General features: G+C 32.1%; 1 protein-coding gene across 4 annotated transcripts in view; it reads right to left on the bottom strand.

Annotated features, from left to right (window-relative positions):
- LOC130899213 (zinc finger protein chinmo-like) overlaps window positions 1-20,834 on the bottom strand; it is a 125,780-nt gene that overhangs the window by 60,834 nt on the left and 44,112 nt on the right. For 3 of the 4 annotated variants that reach the window (XM_057808962.1, XM_057808960.1, XM_057808965.1), the window contains exon 1: window positions 15,011-15,286. The exons of the other annotated variant lie outside the window; for it this stretch is intronic. In XM_057808962.1, coding sequence (XP_057664945.1) covers window positions 15,011-15,023 — 13 coding nt within the window. In that variant the 5' untranslated portion in view covers window positions 15,024-15,286. Of the gene's footprint in view, window positions 1-15,010; window positions 15,287-20,834 lie in introns of those variants that run through there. 4 annotated transcript variants of the gene reach the window in all.

Here is a 20,834-nt window from a genome sequence, read left to right as displayed (position 1 = left end):
TCTAACAGTCGACAGGGGGTGGGGGATGATTTTTAGATAATTGCCTAAAATTCTAACGAAAATCGCCCCACGCATGCACAAATATATTTGCAAACATATTAATAAATACTGACAACCTCAGGTTGACGTCGGAACTTTTTTAGACAATCCTCGTACGTTATCAATATTGTCGTTTTTCAGACACTCTGTACAATAATTTACACATACAGTACAACAAGAATGTATTATCCCAATTCGTGTCAATGCCTTCCAAAATTACTATGTAAATAAAATGATAAAAATAATGTTATCAGTTTGTTATTTTCGAGTGCAAAATGTTATTATCAATAAAAAAAAATATTAGTGGTTTGATGCGGACTATATATCTACCTAAATTAAATCTTATGTAACTAACTATCATAATTTTATATGAAAACTTTTTGGATTTAACTGGAAACAATACGAAAAAGTAGCATTTAGAGGTTAAATAAAAACAGGAGTTAAAAAGAAATTGGTCACTAAAAAGCTAAAAAAAACATATTTGATTTGACTTAATTTAGTAGCAGCTTTCTATTATTATTATTGTTAAAATGGAAAGTGAAGATTCCGAGTTCGAAATATCTCCTCCTGAAGGTATCACAGAAAAGGTACATGTGGCAACATTGAATTTGTGAAAAAATCCAAAGAAAACTATCGACTACAGTTCCGAAAAAATGAGCCCACCGATAGGCTTAAAATTTTCACCAGATACTCTATTACACAATAGATGATTTTTGGCAAGTAAAGAAGATGAAAAGATTTTATCCTAAACACGTATTTTCAACTACTGATATTTTGTGCTTACATTTAAATTTTTTATTACACAAAAAAACTTTACCAGCACCCTCATATGGTTTTTGGAACGTCTTTTTTCAGGTAAAAATCCGATTTCCTTACACCAAAGTATGAACGGTGATTCTTTCCAAAAAAAAATCGATTTATAAATCGATTCGAATCGTAAACTGGTGAGTCGATCCATGGAAAATCTGGATCTAAAAGATCGATTTCTAGAAAATCGATTTGGGATCGGCATCGCTCATCAATCATCGCTCTGAGGAAACTAAGCATACAGCCATCTTATTAGTTTTTGAATAATCAACCCTTCAGCCGTCAACAGTAATATTACGAATACATTCAGCTGATTGAAAATTATATCATGGTTTTCACCAAAACGATCAATTTTCAAAGGAATAATATCGATTCACTGTATCGATTCAGTACAACATATCGATTTAGAAAATCGATGTATTTGGTGCGTGGTGCGAAACGATTCTTCTTAATCGATTTCATATCGACATGTCTACACCAATGATTTTTTAATTATGGTTCAATTGTTGTTACTACGAATAACTAATTTTTTATGATGGGACAAAGAGAAAAGTGAGAGGGCTTTGAAATGAATTTCTTCGGCCGTATACCGCCAAAGTTAAAATTATAAAGCCTAAATCGATATTTGAAACTGAAAACAATCAACTTCCTCTAAACTATAGACGATTGATAAAACGTTGAAGCCACTTTTCCAATCTAACTGTCAATATTATTTGATCGTCTCGGGGGGCATTTAAGTTATGAGTATCTAGCAGGTCAACATGTCACACCTAATCTCCCAAACCCTCAGATATTCTGAGCAGGACTTGCGATGAAAAACCCTCTTTCTAGAGACACCTCAACCAAGAAGAAACACTATCCCATCAACCACACTCATTGTTTGAATCTGTTTGTCCTCATTCGTTCACCCATTGTATTAATTTTTGTTCTATGCGTCTATCTTTGTTCGTGTCTATGGATATCAGGCTATTTGTAAACGTTTTGCGTGCCTGTTGTCTTATTTGAAGAAAGTTTACCAATTAGTCTTTGCCAGCTTCCCTTTCCAACGTAATTGTACAGAAATGTGAATTTACGGAGATTGAACATCCACTATATAACCCTGATCTAGCCACGTGTGACAATTTTTAATCGCAAAACTTAAGATGCATTTTTATGGTGACTTAGCTAAGTGAAATGGTCAAGAAAGAAGTAACTCGACTGTTGAACTTCATTTACTCATGCTTTTGATCAAGAAATATCATCAAGCGGCCTTTAGCTTTGTTATTTTCATTTTTAAACTGCCCACAACATTAAATAAAGTTTGAGGTTAGAAAATGATATACTTTTACTTTTAGAATTTCGATTAGTGGCAACCGTGATGCAATTATAAGAGACTTGCATAATATCAAAACAACGTACAATATTCGTGGGTAATATTTTGATCTTGCAAGACATTGCATGCAATTTTTTGCGTTTTGTCTTGCATTATGTCCAGCGGCCTTAATGCAATTTTGCAGCCTGACTTACACCGACCTCTGTATTATGTTTTAGTGCGTCACAGTTAATTTAAATTTATAAAAGGGAAAAATCTAATTACTACAACATCCGTGATCATGATGTTCTCAAAAAACTAAGATAATAGTCGTTTCGTGCAAGCTGGTCAAGCATTAAACTTGAACTTGAACAAATTCGATGATTTTGTTCTTGCATTCACTTCAACCTTCACCCATAGGCGTCGCACGTTACTATTTAAATGCCTAAACCCATCCAATCCTCCAATTTTCTAATTCAGTTGGTGGCTTTAAGATACTCTAGGATTTTCTTTATTTCTGTCGGGCAGTTGAATGTCTCCTTGAGGTTGGTTTTCATACCAAACTGCTGGTATGCGGTAGACTATTTTCTGCAGTCGGTGAGGATGTCACAGGAACTTGACAACTTTGGCAGACAGGACGACACCAAATATCCGTGAGTGGTTGATGCGGAGTCTTCTTATTGGCACAGCTTTTCACCTAATCAAAAAGTTTAGGGAAAAGTGAGAAGTAGATGGGTGGGTGTTATGAAATGCTGTAGTCTCTTCCTCCGTATATCGCTCCAAGATTTTTGAATGAGGTTTTTGAAGTTAGACTTCAGATCATTGGCAAACTGAACTGGGATTTCAGGAGGATTCATTGCGGTTTCTTTGACATGTCGATCTGCAGATTGGTCCCAGTATGTCAGAGTGAAGCCAGAGGAGAAAAATTTATGAGTTCGTAGTTCTGCCACTTATTTTGGAACTTGCTTGTATTTTCCAGTTTCTTCAGTCTCGATCTTGGAATGTCGATGTCCATGATTCGGCACATCTCTTTGGAGGTCTGCCTGCTGATTTTCTGGTGGTTGGTTTCCTCTTTAATACTTTTTTTCCTCCTCGTCGACCAGTGCCTTCAAGTCTCGTCTTCTCCTCCGTACCTATCTGACTACATCTGTTATCTGGTCCCAGTCCTGTCTAATGTCGGAACTGCAGTTTTGACTGAGAAGCATTGAACTAAGATTATCACCCTATCTAATTCCAGTAGTTATTGAAATGTCATCTGTAAGTATGTTGTCTTAGACTTATTGGTCTATAACTTAATTAGTGCGGTTTGATAAGAGATAGCGTAAATTGTATAATATTACATCGTTCCAATGATTTTTTCCCCTTAAATATGTCGAACTTTATTCTTGACAAAAATAGTTTTGCGAAGAGTTCTTCTTTATTACTTTAATATGAAGAAAAATGCTGCCGGCAGTCATCGTATTTTGGTGAAAGTTTATAGTGAACATGGTCTAGCTTAGCGAACGTGTCAAAAGTGGTTTGCACGATTTAAAAGTGTTGATTTTGGCTTGGAAGGCGATGAACGTCCTGGGCAGTCAAAAAAGTTTGAAGACGAAGAACTGGAAGCATTTCTCGGTGAAGATCGTTACCAAACACAGGAAGAGCTCGCTGAATCTTTTGGTGTCACTCAAGCAGCCATTTCAAAACGTTTAAAAGCAAGTGGGTATATTCAAAAGCAAGGAAATTGGATTCCACATGAACTCAAGCCGAGAGACGTCGAAAGGCTGTTTTACATGCCCGAAATGCTGCTGGAACGTCATTTTTGCATCGGATTGTTACTGGTGATGAAAAATGGATCCATTACGACAACCCCAAGCGCAAAAAATCATATGTGAAATCCGGCCAACCAGCCAATTCAACGGCAAAGCCGAAAATCCATGCCACTCTCTATTTCAGATCAGAAGGGTGTGCTGTATTATGCTACTGCTCTAAATCCGGGTGAAACCATCAATGGAGATCGCTACCGAATACAATTAATCCGTTTTGAAGAGAGCAGTAGCCGAAAAACGCCCGGAATATGCTACTAGACATGAGGCAATAATTTTCCATCATGACAACGCTCGGCCCCACGTTGTTATTTGGGAAACAGTGAATGGGAAGTTTTATCTCACCCGCCTTATAGCCCAGACCTTGCCCCGTCTGACTACAATTTGTTCCTGTCGATGCAGAGCGCCTCCATTGGAAAACGGTTTACATCAGAACAAGACATCAAAAATTGTCTTGATTCATTCTTGGCTGCTAAGCCGGAGCAGTTCTTTTGGGATGGGATCCACAAATTGCCGGAAAGATGGGAGAAGGTCATAGCTTCAGATGGGCAATATTTTGAATAATACTATTTTACATGTTTTTCTTATATAAACGTTCAAATTTAAAAAAAAAACGCACGAATTAAGTCATATACCCCAGTCCCTTGATTATTTCTATCACTTTTTTTTATTAATAAAATGCGTAAAACGTCTATGAGTTTTACCCAGTCGAAGGCCTGGTTTAGGTCAACAAAGCTTTATAGTGTTGGATTAGAAATAAGAGATAAATAGAAGGTTCGAGCTTTCGTCCAAAAATTTTGTAGTTTACCGAAATAAATTTGAAAAACTGCACAATAAAATTTCTAATAATTTTAGCCTTAGTAAATTAACGTATACAGCAGCGAACTCTACGAAAAATCGTTAAATTTGAAGAAATTTCATATCAATTTATTTCTAGATGGAGATACCAAGAATTTTGATGAGGAAAAAAGTTAATAGGTCCGGTTGTGCGTAAGGAATAATTTTTGCAAATTTAACATAATTTGGTTACGCAAAACCTGTTTTTAGGAAACCGGATTCCCGTTTCTTATTCACCAATCTAGAAAACAACTTATTGAATCGAAATTATTCATAATTTTTGAATGGAACAACACGTTCTCAATATCGACGAGAAACTGTTTATCAGAGTACATGCGTTCTTCTTTAGAAAAGAATTTCCGACCTTGAACTGAGTAGAAAGCTCCCTGTGGAAACTCCTGAAAGAAATAGATTTTCGCTAGAAAAACCATTCCAGAAAGTCTATTTTAGTAGAAAGAAAGGATAAAGGTAATTTAGAGAAGGAATTATCCTATAAAAGCAATGAGAAACCAAAGAAACATATGGTTTAAATCAACCAAAAGAAAAGCAGTTTTTAAAGGTCGACATGAATGCTGAATTTTCAAAAAATTGGCTCAATTCAAATAATATCAAATACCATCCAGGTTCCGCGATAAACGTTTTGTTTTCTCTTCATAATGATAAAATCAAAAAATATGAAATTGCAGAAAATCTTGGTTGGATCTTCACTGCGAACTAATCCAGATTGAACTAGTATGGGCATAGATTAAGTTATTTATGCAACAAGTGTGTAAAGTAAGTTTTTATCGACGAATGTAAATATATAACGCTTCTATTGATTCCTTATAAAATATATTATATATTGATTAATATTTTTTGAACATTTTAATCGAGACTAGAACAAATTAACAAAACAACAGACGATTCCAATTATAAACAAAACTAATATTGAAGACAATTGAAAAATGACATGAGTACGACTTGAACCTGGGACCACGGTAAAAATGTATCAAAAAAATTGATGCTTTGCTATGAAATCGAAATCACATTCAACAATCTGCCTTCAGGAGGGAAAGTTTGTGGACGAAATCGAAATTCAATGGTAGGAGCTTATTAAACATGTACCAAATAAAAGGTTGTTATTAGGCCCAGCCCTTGAGAAGATTTATGAGTTCAAACAACTGCTGGGCTTAGAAGATTTGGATCAGGATCAGAAACATTTGATCACTCGCATATCTTCAATACAATTTTTTGATTTCAATCTGAGGATAGCCAAGGATCAATCAGATGTAGACGTGTTCCAAAGTGCAGTTTCCGATTTCCAAATATTTTATGACAATTTTTGGCACTGTTTAGACAAGCATTTTTACTTCAGCGACGATAATTCTTTGAAGAAAATATCTATGACACAGAGACTCTTTTGAATGCCTTTCCGAAGCTGCCACTGCACTAGGCTTTGAGAAAAAAATCTGGAGCTGAGCTTCTCATAAGTTCAAATTTAGAGATGAGTTGCATATCAGTGGAAAAAGTAATGACTAATGAATAATGAAGAAAATACTACATTTCATCCAGTTTTTTTTTGTATCATTTGTTAATTTTTTGTGTCTATATACATATATATACAATTTATTATCCTGGAGTTAACAAGCCTGTCTGGGACCTCCCACCCCTACACTACGGAATTTTTTTTACGCACTCGAATGTGTGTCTAAAGGACGTAATTTACACACGACTTGAACCTGGGACCACCTGCATGTGAGCCTCGTATTCTAGCCATTACACTACGGAGACCTTAATAATACATTTTTTCACGCACTACTGCTTAAACTATGTTTCTTTAAGTATTAGTGAAGTTTCACGCGCTTAAAAGTGTGACTAAAGTACGTTCCTCACGCACGATAGTATTTATGAAACAAGTGACTAAACTAGAGTTTTTTCGAGGAATGTGATAATCACATGAGCCGAAAAAAGGCGTTTACACACGAATTGCATACAATATGTTTTCTACTAACGAAAATTTCATCAAAATTCAGAAGTTCAATGGCGTTTTTTTCTTATCAAATATATGTTTATTAATATCTTGATAATTTCGATCAAAATTAGAACAAATTAACAAAACAACAGACGTGTTAATAAATTTGTAAACTCTTCTCTTTGGCATGTATAAATTTCATCTAAAAATAATTATCACTACAAAAGTAGAAAAATTAAATATGGCATCAGGGGGAATTGAACCTGGGACCGACGGCATTAGAGCCTCGTACTCTAGCCATTACACTACGAAGACCTTAATGATACTTTTATTTACGCACTCGAAAGTGAGTTTAAAGTACGTAATTTAAGCACGGTAGTAGAAAAAATAATTTTTCTAAAATGAGTGATATTAAGCAGTTGTTTTTGGATACTATTAATAATGTACAGAATGAAAACTTGCATAATTTGAACCCATATACCTTTATAAACAGTACCTTATGAAAAAAAATCGTTTTTTACCTTCGGCTGTTCATTCAAATGTTATTTAATACGATAATAGTCGAGGTATAATTTGAAAATTTCAACTGTCTACTAAAAAAAGTGATACGCCTATGGATGACGAATGCTTCATCATTGTATTACTCTCTCATTCATGAAAACAGACTGTAATAACATGAACGCAATCTAGTCATTTTTAAATTCCACGATTTTTTAAATTGAATCCAACAAAGTTTGTAAACACCGTGTGTATGATCGATTTTTTGCATCTCAGTGTATATTCATCATAAATTCTCATATTTCTTGATAGAGTATTTATTATTTATATCCCAAAATACAAATTATAGTTTGTATTTCAGATACAAATAAAAGTGTGTAGTAAACTTCGTATTTTATGAGTTCTGCCCTCGGGCGACTGAATACGTATATCCATTAATAAAATAAATTTACAAATTCGTTTAGGAAATTTGAAAAAGAATTATTGCCTTTTACTTCACTTCTACTGCTTCCTTAAAGTGGCCCCTTAATTACCGATGACGCCCCGAAGGCACAATAAACGTCGCGGACTTTATTTTACGTACTAGAACCTGTTTAATCCATATCGATTTTTTTAGTTAAACGGCACGGCATACAATTTATCTATGAAAGAAAGAAAAGAAGAAAAACAAGTCTAATGACATAAAATATCAACTATTGTCAGAAAATTTTTCACCAAACCAGTCTTTTTCATGATTATTTTATATTTGTTCTTTTTTCTGTTGCTCATTCAAAGCAACAAATCATCGAACTCACTATCCCAAATAAATCATTCAAAAAAAAATTAACTGGCGCAGTCCGTAGGATACATTGAACGTATTTAACTATCAATATGATTCAATTATATGTTAACGTACCTAAAAGTGAGTTTAATCTCAAAAGTATCGAATCTACTTCCATATATCTTTATCTTTTATCACCCGTTGCGTAATATCCTTCAAAATAGTCCTTTTAAGTAGAATTTTCAATTTTGGAAATGTCAAAAGTCACAATAAGCTGTCTGGACTATACAAATGGAGACGACTGTCAAATTCGTCTAATTTTTATAAAAAAATGCGACTATGAAAGAAAGAAAAGAAGAAAAACAAGTCTAATGACATATAATATCAACTATTGTCTGAAAATTTTTCACCAAACCACTCTTTTTGATGATTATTTTATATTTGTTCTTTTTTTTTTGTTGCTCAATCAAAGCAACAAATCATCGAACTCACTATCCCAAATAAATCATTAAAAAAAAATGAACTGGCGCAGTCAGTAGGATACCTCGAACGTATTTATTATTTTATTATTTATTTTATTATTATTTATATCATTTTATTATTATTTTATTATTTATGTCGAAGAAAGTTTAGAGACAAATTCAATCGCCTCAGCCTAGTATGTCTATTTGAACATAGTTTATAAAAACTTTCCGAACAACAATACTTATAAACATAACTCGTATATAACTGAATAATTATGCAAACTTTTGGTTTTCATATTTTAGAGAGGGTGAAAATCGTATAAAAAGATTCCTTTCGTGATATCCTAATCATCCTGGAAAGGATAATTGAATTAATGAATGATAAATGAATATCCGTTCTTAATGAAGGCACCAAATTTTGAATTTATTTATTTATTTAAAAGTGTGTAAAAAAATAAAGGCAGAGGATTCTCATACAAGTTATTCTTGTAAACCTGGCAAGAATATTGGTACGAATTTATGAAATTATTATACTGTCATGGATTCCTAATGAATGTACAAAATTTTGAATTTGTTCGATCGTTTAAAGCAGGTAAAATAAATTAAATTCAGAGATTATCATAAAAGGTATCCTGATAATCCTGGCAAGGATATTGGTACGAATTTATGAAATTATTATACTGTCATGGATTCCTAATGAATGTACAAAATTTTGAATTTGTTCGATCGTTTAAAGCAGGTAAAATAAATTAAATTGAGAGATTATCATAAAAGGTATCCTGATAATCCTGGCAAGGATATTGGTACGAATTTATGAAATTATTATACTGTCATGGATTCCTAATGAATGTACAAAATTTTGAATTTGTTCGATCGTTTAAAGCAGGTGAAAAAAAGTAAAATTGAGAGATTTTTATACAAGTTATTCTTGTAATCCTGGCAAGGATATTGGTACGAATTTATGAAATTATTATACTGTCATGGATTCCTAATGAATATACAAAATTTTGAATTTGTTCGATCGTTTAAAGCAGGTAAAAAAAAATTAAATTGAGAGATTCTTATACAAGTTATTCTTGTAATCCTGGCAAGGATATTGGTACGAATTTATGAAATTATTATACTGTCATGGATTCCTAATGAATGTACAAAATTTTGAATTTGTTCGATCGTTTAAAGCAGGTAAAAAAAAAATGAAATTGAGAGATTATCATAAAAGGTATCCTGATAATCCTGGCAAGGATATTGGTACGAATTTATGAAATTATTATACTGTCATGGATTCCTAATGAATGTACAAAATTTTGAATTTGTTCGATCGTTTAAAGCAGGTAAAATAAATTAAATTCAGAGATTATCATAAAAGGTATCCTGATAATCCTGGCAAGGATATTGGTACGAATTTATGAAATTATTATACTGTCATGGATTCCTAATGAATGTACAAAATTTTGAATTTGTTCGATCGTTTAAAGCAGGTAAAAAAAAATGAAATTGAGAGATTATCATAAAAGGTATCCTGATAATCCTGGCAAGGATATTGGTACGAATTTATGAAATTATTATACTGTCATGGATTCCTAATGAATGTACAAAATTTTGAATTTGTTCGATCGTTTAAAGCAGGTAAAATAAATTAAATTCAGAGATTATCATAAAAGGTATCCTGATAATCCTGGCAAGGATATTGGTACGAATTTATGAAATTATTATACTGTCATGGATTCCTAATGAATGTACAAAATTTTGAATTTGTTCGATCGTTTAAAGCAGGTAAAAAAAAATGAAATTGAGAGATTATCATAAAAGGTATCCTGATAATCCTGGCAAGGATATTGGTACGAATTTATGAAATTATTATACTGTCATGGATTCCTAATGAATGTACAAAATTTTGGATTTGTTCGATCGTTTAAAGCAGGTAAAAAAAAATTAAATTGAGAGATTATCATAAAAGGTATCCTGATAATCCTGGCAAGGAATTGGTACGAATTTATGAAAATATTATACTGTCATTAATTTCCAATGAATGTAGAAAATTTTGAATTTGTTCGATCGTTTAAAGCAGGTAAAATAAATTAAATTGAGAGATTATCATAAAAGGTATCCTGATAATCCTGGCAAGGATATTGGTACGAATTTATGAAATTATTATACTGTCATGGATTCCTAATGAATGTACAAAATTTTGAATTTGTTCGATCGTTTAAAGCAGGTAAAATAAATTAAATTGAGAGATTATCATAAAAGGTATCCTGATAATCCTGGCAAGGATATTGGTACGAATTTATGAAATTATTATACTGTCATGGATTCCTAATGAATGTACAAAATTTTGAATTTGTTCGATCGTTTAAAGCAGGTGAAAAAAAGTAAAATTGAGAGATTTTTATACAAGTTATTCTTGTAATCCTGGCAAGGATATTGGTACGAATTTATGAAATTATTATACTGTCATGGATTCCTAATGAATATACAAAATTTTGAATTTGTTCGATCGTTTAAAGCAGGTAAAAAAAAATTAAATTGAGAGATTCTTATACAAGTTATTCTTGTAATCCTGGCAAGGATATTGGTACGAATTTATGAAATTATTATACTGTCATGGATTCCTAATGAATGTACAAAATTTTGAATTTGTTCGATCGTTTAAAGCAGGTAAAAAAAAAATGAAATTGAGAGATTATCATAAAAGGTATCCTGATAATCCTGGCAAGGATATTGGTACGAATTTATGAAATTATTATACTGTCATGGATTCCTAATGAATGTACAAAATTTTGAATTTGTTCGATCGTTTAAAGCAGGTAAAAAAAAAATGAAATTGAGAGATTATCATAAAAGGTATCCTGATAATCCTGGCAAGGATATTGGTACGAATTTATGAAAATATTATACTGTCATGGATTCCTAATGAATATACAAAATTTTGAATTTGTTCGATCGTTTAAAGCAGGTAAAATAAATTAAATTCAGAGATTATCATAAAAGGTATCCTGATAATCCTGGCAAGGATATTGGTACGAATTTATGAAATTATTATACTGTCATGGATTCCTAATGAATGTACAAAATTTTGAATTTGTTCGATCGTTTAAAGCAGGTAAAAAAAAATGAAATTGAGAGATTATCATAAAAGGTATCCTGATAATCCTGGCAAGGATATTGGTACGAATTTATGAAATTATTATACTGTCATGGATTCCTAATGAATGTACAAAATTTTGGATTTGTTCGATCGTTTAAAGCAGGTAAAAAAAAATTAAATTGAGAGATTATCATAAAAGGTATCCTGATAATCCTGGCAAGGAATTGGTACGAATTTATGAAAATATTATACTGTCATGGATTCCTAATGAATGTACAAAATTTTGAATTTGTTCGATCGTTTAAAGCAGGTAAAAAAAAATGAAATTGAGAGATTATCATAAAAGGTATCCTGATAATCCTGGCAAGGATATTGTTACGAATTTATGAAATTATTATACTGTCATGGATTCCTAATGAATGTACAAAATTTTGGATTTGTTCGATCGTTTAAAGCAGGTAAAAAAAAATTAAATTGAGAGATTATCATAAAAGGTATCCTGATAATCCTGGCAAGGATATTGGTACGAATTTATGAAAATATTATACTGTCATTAATTTCCAATGAATGTAGAAAATTTTGAATTTGTTCGATCGTTTAAAGCAGGTAAAATAAATTAAATTGAGAGATTATCATAAAAGGTATCCTGATAATCCTGGCAAGGATATTGGTACGAATTTATGAAATTATTATACTGTCATGGATTCCTAATGAATGTACAAAATTTTGAATTTGTTCGATCGTTTAAAGCAGGTAAAATAAATTAAATTGAGAGATTATCATAAAAGGTATCCTGATAATCCTGGCAAGGATATTGGTACGAATTTATGAAATTATTATACTGTCATGGATTCCTAATGAATGTACAAAATTTTGAATTTGTTCGATCGTTTAAAGCAGGTGAAAAAAAGTAAAATTGAGAGATTTTTATACAAGTTATTCTTGTAATCCTGGCAAGGATATTGGTACGAATTTATGAAATTATTATACTGTCATGGATTCCTAATGAATATACAAAATTTTGAATTTGTTCGATCGTTTAAAGCAGGTAAAAAAAAATTAAATTGAGAGATTCTTATACAAGTTATTCTTGTAATCCTGGCAAGGATATTGGTACGAATTTATGAAATTATTATACTGTCATGGATTCCTAATGAATGTACAAAATTTTGAATTTGTTCGATCGTTTAAAGCAGGTAAAAAAAAATGAAATTGAGAGATTATCATAAAAGGTATCCTGATAATCCTGGCAAGGATATTGGTACGAATTTATGAAATTATTATACTGTCATGGATTCCTAATGAATGTACAAAATTTTGAATTTGTTCGATCGTTTAAAGCAGGTAAAAAAAAATGAAATTGAGAGATTATCATAAAAGGTATCCTGATAATCCTGGCAAGGATATTGGTACGAATTTATGAAATTATTATACTGTCATGGATTCCTAATGAATGTACAAAATTTTGAATTTGTTCGATCGTTTAAAGCAGGTAAAAAAAAAATGAAATTGAGAGATTATCATAAAAGGTATCCTGATAATCCTGGCAAGGATATTGGTACGAATTTATGAAATTATTATACTGTCATGGATTCCTAATGAATGTACAAAATTTTGAATTTGTTCGATCGTTTAAAGCAGGTAAAATAAATTAAATTGAGAGATTATCATAAAAGGTATCCTGATAATCCTGGCAAGGATATTGGTACGAATTTATGAAATTATTATACTGTCATGGATTCCTAATGAATGTACAAAATTTTGAATTTGTTCGATCGTTTAAAGCAGGTGAAAAAAAGTAAAATTGAGAGATTTTTATACAAGTTATTCTTGTAATCCTGGCAAGGATATTGGTACGAATTTATGAAATTATTATACTGTCATGGATTCCTAATGAATATACAAAATTTTGAATTTGTTCGATCGTTTAAAGCAGGTAAAAAAAAATTAAATTGAGAGATTCTTATACAAGTTATTCTTGTAATCCTGGCAAGGATATTGGTACGAATTTATGAAATTATTATACTGTCATGGATTCCTAATGAATGTACAAAATTTTGAATTTGTTCGATCGTTTAAAGCAGGTAAAAAAAAAATGAAATTGAGAGATTATCATAAAAGGTATCCTGATAATCCTGGCAAGGATATTGGTACGAATTTATGAAATTATTATACTGTCATGGATTCCTAATGAATGTACAAAATTTTGAATTTGTTCGATCGTTTAAAGCAGGTAAAAAAAAATGAAATTGAGAGATTATCATAAAAGGTATCCTGATAATCCTGGCAAGGATATTGGTACGAATTTATGAAATTATTATACTGTCATGGATTCCTAATGAATGTACAAAATTTTGAATTTGTTCGATCGTTTAAAGCAGGTAAAAAAAAATGAAATTGAGAGATTATCATAAAAGGTATCCTGATAATCCTGGCAAGGATATTGGTACGAATTTATGAAATTATTATACTGTCATGGATTCCTAATGAATGTACAAAATTTTGAATTTGTTCGATCGTTTAAAGCAGGTAAAAAAAAATGAAATTGAGAGATTATCATAAAAGGTATCCTGATAATCCTGGCAAGGATATTGGTACGAATTTATGAAAATATTATACTGTCATTAATTTCCAATGAATGTAGAAAATTTTGAATTTATTTGATCATTTAACTTAGGTATAGAGTATAATTCTCATACAAGCTCTCCTGCTGATCCTGGCAAGGATAATTGTAAGAATTTATAAAAATATGATATATTCAACGATTTTCAAAGAATATTCAAAATTTTAAATTCATTTAATCATTTATTAAAGTGGGTAAAAAGAAGAAAATAAAAATAATCTTATATAAACTACCCTGATGAACCCGGCAAGCATAATGCACAAATTTACGAAATTATTCTACTGTTGTCTGTTCTCAGTTCGTTAAAAGTTTCATTCACATAGATACATACCGAGCGTTTTAAAAATAAAATTAACAATCAACAATAGAATAAATTAGTATACAGTAAATATCATAATTGTATTTCAATCTTAAGAGGTTTAAAAACCGATGATGCGTTAATTTTAAAAGTCAAACTTATTATATTTTACCTATTAGTCATCATCTATTTTAAATCTAATTCGTTATTGTGACATGAAACAACATATATCCCACATAAAAAGTAATAAATCAAAAAAATAATATATTGCCTATAAATGTTAATAATTTCCGAATTCTTACGAAAATAGTAAAAGTGATTTTAATTAATTAGTTATGTTAAACAAGAAAAAAATGTTTTTATTTTTCAATATCGAATGAAAATAAAATTTTTCACAAGATTATTCGATGCATGCATCAGTATTATATAATATACAATAATCATTTTAATCTAATTAATACGAATTAAAAAAAAATCGATGATGATGTTAATTAAGGAAAAACCAAGTTGTTTCATGACGAAAAGCCATAAGTTGTTCTTTGCACCTACCTCGCATTGCCATTATTTATAGTGTGCTTTATAGAAACACGCACTTTACAGCTAGTAGCACTATCCCTTCAACCCCTCAGGGCACCATAAGGTCATCCTAAATCACCTGCAACTCGATTATTTCAATCTATTTATTTATTTATTTGAATTTCAGCTCGGAGAACGCGCACCAAAGTGTTCAAATAGTGCAATAGATTTTTGCAGTCTATTTGTGTTAACCAGGAAAAAATGTTGCGATGAACTTGGCGCAAATTGCCGAAATTTGGGAGGGGGGCCAAACGTTAACGTTCCGAAGGGGGACGGAGGGGCGACAGGGATCGCATGGGATTATTACGTAAGCTCGCAGTGCACGTCCGCGAACAACATATCAAATCTACAAGGTTAAACGGACGCATCGTTGCCAAATTTTGTGTGATTAAATAAAAGTGCGTTCGATTTTTTTTTGTTTGCCTCGCAGTGGCGTATACCGGAAAATTCATTAATTACAAAAAAAAATTAATTTAATATAAAACGTTCAATCAAATTAATTGTATAAAATGTATAAATCAAAATAATCATTTGTGTTCAATTTGAGGCTTATATTCATTGATTTCCATCAGGCTTTTGACACAATTCGGAAAAAACTAAGGAAAATTATGAAATACATGAAAATGGGAATGGGGAAACTGAAGTGCTACAATATGAACACAATATGGTGACAAAAAAATTTATAATAAATAAATCTGAGACTTGAAATATACAGGGTGACTCTCATAAGATCAGACACTCTAACAGATGCTTTTAGAAAACTGAAAATATGACGATTGGGGGCAGTTTACTTTTAATTTTATTCTTTGGCGAAAAATCATCCGATTGCGATGAATTTTTTTTTAAATCTTCGTTTTTACGAGAAAATGGAAAATGGAAATATAAAGAAAATGAAAAGTTATATTGGTTAGGTTAGGGAGGGGGTGCTAAAAATTCAGATCAAATGTTCTGTTTTTATTTTTCATTGTAAAAACGTGATAAATCAACATTTTTGTACAATTTTTTTTTCAATTTCTTCGTTTTTTGCGTAGATTATGAAAAAAAAACTATAAAAACTTCATTTGATAATTTTAAAAAAAGTTATCAACAATTATACGTGAATGAGTGCATTTTCTTGAACATTTAAAGCCCTGAAACCAATATAAGTTTCATTTTTTTTATTACCATCATTTTTTCGTAAATCCGCCGTAAAAACGAAGATCTCAAAAAAAATCGGATGATTTTTCGATTTTCTAGAGCCAAATAACGAGGGGACCGCGAAAGTTTGAAATTACCGACACATTTTTCAAAACAACTTGACTGATCGTTCGAGTTCTACTATAATAAAATAGATCGAAGCAGCAAGTTTAAACTTATTGTTAAGCTTGTTGAGGCTTGTCACTGACGCGTGCATAAATATTGTTGCGAACGCACTCTATTTACTATACGAGGCTTCGAGCTCATTGAGAGCACTACGTATTGAGATCGGAAACTTTTCACACACCCCTCGTAGAACGTAATGTCCGTTTTATTTATATTTCGCATTTTTTTGTGTACTTTAATATATCACCGAATTTTTCCGTTAAATCTTATGTTTTTGAATCGTTCGAAAAATTCATCGAAATCGGATGATTTTTCGATTTTCTAGAGCCAAAAAACGAGGGGACCGCGAAAGTATAAAATTACAGAAAAAATTTCTGTTTAGCTGATTTTTTATAAACTTTCTGTCCAGCAATAAAAAATATATGAATTCCAAACAATTTAGTTATCAACTTGAATGCTAGAGGGCGTTGTTTCATATATATCAGACATTGTAATTAAGAAGAAGCCCAAAGTTTAAGTAGATCAGTGGAGGAATCGTCTGCAGGATGAAACTAAGTGACAGCAAATTTTTAATTTGATTGTTTATACGAAGAAATTTAATAAAAATTAGAACTATTTATGATTGAAATTGTTTGAAGAGAAGCTAAAATCGTTAGATCTTTTATTCGTAGTTAGCACTAATGTATTGTACTTCAAATGTAATTCAACTTAACCCATTAAAGCCCAAAGGGGGTCGTTAATGACCCCTAGATTAAAAATGATTCTAATACGCAGTATGATTTGCACTAAAAGTACGACTATAAAGCGTAAATAACTTAATTAACAACATAAATATGCGCAATGGTTATCAATCCGTGATTTTCACAGGGACAACCTGTATAATCTGATGATAACAAAAATTAATTTTTCAATAAAAAGGTACTTTTTGTTTAACTCGATAAAATTTATGGCTTAGGAGATATCCCAAGGAAATCGTTCGCAATAAAGAAACATTCTGAAAAAAATTATCACAAATTGCAATTATTTATTGAAAATACTAGCAGAAGGTATTGAAACATTTCTAATTGAACTGAAAATCGAACATTTTCATTAGAAAAAACTGAAATGTAGAAAAATTTAGTTGGCTGGCCTAAAACTTATCAAATAAAAACAAAAAAAAATAATAATAAATGCACATTGCACTTATACCGGAGTCCACGTAGGATAATCCTTCAAACATCCCAAGATTCTGTCTTATAACGTCACAATGGAAGTTTATTCTTTCGATTTTTTAGTTTATTCTGTTTTGTCTTTGTCACAGCATTATTTCCACGTCATCTACTCAAGCCTTCAAATTATACGAAATACGGAAAAAGATTTTATTTCAATTGGCAAATGATAGTGCATTTCTTGCATTATAAAATATCGAGCCCTTAACTAATTCTAAACGTGGAGTAGGTAGGTAAATGTCGTGCTCTGCGTTCGATTATTTATACGAACCGGTTTTTGTTATTTTTCTCAAAACCTCTTGAACGGAAACGATTATTAATTATTTCTCAGTAACTGCTTCGTAACCTGGTTCATAAATGTGTGTCTGTTCACTGAAATTAGACGTTTAATACAAACTGGTTTACTTAGAACTGCATATCTAATTTGTTCATTGCATTCGATTCTATGAAACATTTTCGTGAGCATGATAATGAAGTTTCATCGGAAATTATGAATGAAACGAGTTATATTAGTGTTTCGTTTCCCGACAGAAGATGAAAGTGGTGAAGACCTCAAAGAGGACGAAGATGCAAACGAGCAACCAGAAGAAGATGACTCGGAACCATCTTATGTTGAGGAATTCCAAGCACTGGACTTGGCGTTCCGAATGCTCGAACGTCAAGAAGAGTTAAACCACGCACAGTTATTACAACTGAAGAGAATTGGAGATCTAGCTGCTATGAAAATAAAGTCGAAATTGGAGCAGACAAGTATTTAGATCTACTTTATGCCACGGCACTAATTTTGATAAAACTTTGAACCATCTCTGACAAGCGTTAAGTGTTGAATTGTTTCAAAATATATCTTCCTTGCTTCAAAAGTGACAAGAACTGAGACAGGCAAAGACTCTTCTGGGAAACTATAACCAGAGAAGATCTGCTGAATGCATCAACCTAAGTAATACCAAGAGGAGTTCTGTCGCCTCTACAAACACCTGAAGACGCTAGACCTAGCAGATCATGCGGCGTGGAAGTGGAAATCCAAAGCACTACACCTGGAAATTGAAGGCGAAGATCTCTGGAAACTGAAGCCTTCCCGTATTCTAGATTTTTTAAAAGAAGTGGTATTGATGGATCAGCTGTAAACACATTCTATGCGTGAAAATAATCAAGGATCTCGCGAGAAACTTGATTATGCATTGATGAAAAATGTAATTTAAATGATTGTGAGTTAATTTTAGAGGTCAGTAGAGGCGGCAAAAGATGGATAGCCTACAGGCGGCGGCATATCTGTAAATTCACCTCTGAACTAAATTACTAACTAAAAACTAACCTACGTTTCTGTTAAACAACAGCATATGTGGATAGGTCGTGGAAGTTTATTTCTTTGGACACCAAAATCTCCAGACTTAACTTTCTTAGATTTGTGGGGCCGAATAAAATATCTCGTTCACACCAATAGACTCCTGACAAAAGATGAATGAAATTATTAAGAGAACAGTTCAAATTACTGCAGATAGTTCAATGTAAGAACTTTAATTTCCGTTTGGGCAAATAATCTTCTGAAGCAATTTTCGGATTGATACAGAACTGCAAGGTAACTCTCCGCATATGTGGGAGCGAATTTCACTCACTCTAAACAGAGTACGGAGGCGTGTGTTTCTCTTCAAATCACTTGGAGAAAATTTCGGACGGACTCATCAGTCCATTCTCAGGTACTACCAATACAAGTGTAGATTTGGCCCCCATAACACAGTCTTAACCACCATACGAACCCGTCTAAATCGACCTCCAGGCCCGCTATGTGATTCGTACCATCGAATCAAACAACTTCGCTGCCGAAGAAACCCTTCTTACCCCCTGACTCAACAATATACGATACCTCGGTTCAAAGCCCAAAAGGAAACTCCCGCCCCTCCGGCTGCTAGCAGCCCTTCCTAAAATCTACCTCAACTTCCGTATCCTTAAGATAAAACTTCGTCTATCGTCAATGTAGTTTTCTTCGGTTTCCTTGTAACCTGGTGCATCGATTCACCAGCCAAATAGCCGACGCAGCCGCGGCTGTACCCGCTCCCCATTTAAAATTCAAGAAAGAAACAAAAAAAACTTACAAAAAAGAAAAACCCAAACCGTTTTTACTTACTAGAGCTCTCTTTTTGTTTTCGTTTTGCGTGAATCAGCTGAATTAACGTTTAAGGAAAAATTCTGGCCGTTTAGATATTTTTTAAAATATCTCGGGACAGAAAAAAGATATCGGCATGCGGTTTTTGCTATTTTAATGTTATTGTCGACGTTATTTTAACAGCGAAAATGTTATTATACATCGATGTAAACAACATGCAGAATAGCATTTTCGTAATATGTATCAATCTTGAAAATTAACATTTTTGTACAAAAAAAATCCACAAAACTTTTATTATCATATAAAAAGTGCCACTTAATTATATAAATTTTAAAAAAATTATTAATTTTTTATATTCAAATAAGCTCTCACCACAAATGGTGGACCACAAATTTTGAAAATAATTTCAATTTCCACGCGCTTTTTGTTATAATTTTCCACCTGAATCTGTTTCTAAGAAGTAAACGACAGTCGTTCTTAGTTGGGGCCGTATAACTCCTTAGAGATGCGATTTGTTATTTAGGTAAGTTGCCTCTTGTATCGGACACCCTGTATCATTAGTTTCCACTATGTTTCTTCAGCCTATCAAAATTTTTTATTCAAATAGATCCATTCAAATACTACGGGAACAAAATTTATTCCGAAACGTGTACCCACTAGCACAGACACTGTTTTCTCTAGTAGGCTGTCAACTACAAGACGCAGATCTGATCCATTGCTTGAATATATCGGCACAGCAGAAAGAACCGGCGATAGTGATTCAACAGAACAAAGAAATCGTTCTACAACTAAAAGGTGCACGTAGCAATTCGACCGTGTCGCAGGTCTACGCAGCATTTGCAGGAATGCTAATTCGTTTACCGCCGTGTTGCCATATTGACTGTTTTCAAATTAAAATACGGATAAAACAGGTAAACGCTGTGATGATTTTCATTTGTTTTGATGTACCTTCATTAAAAGACATTATTATTTTGTTTAAGTCATATCCAGTTTTTTTTTGGGACAATTATACGTCCGATATTTTTAACTAAAATATTTTCTTCCGGTTCTATGGTAAATCTACTGTAACTTTGTTATTTTCAATAAAACACCCTGTATATTAATACATTTTTGAAATTTACGTAAAATTTTAGTACACTTTTGTCTAAAAATTTTTTTCGAAAAATGCCTACTTTTGGAGTTATTA

This window comes from Diorhabda carinulata, chromosome 11 (assembly GCF_026250575.1).
Source record: "Diorhabda carinulata isolate Delta chromosome 11, icDioCari1.1, whole genome shotgun sequence".
NCBI lineage: Eukaryota > Metazoa > Arthropoda > Insecta > Coleoptera > Chrysomelidae > Diorhabda > Diorhabda carinulata.
The sequence above is the reverse complement of the archived record's forward strand: the minus strand, read 5'-3'. Positions and strand labels throughout refer to the sequence as shown.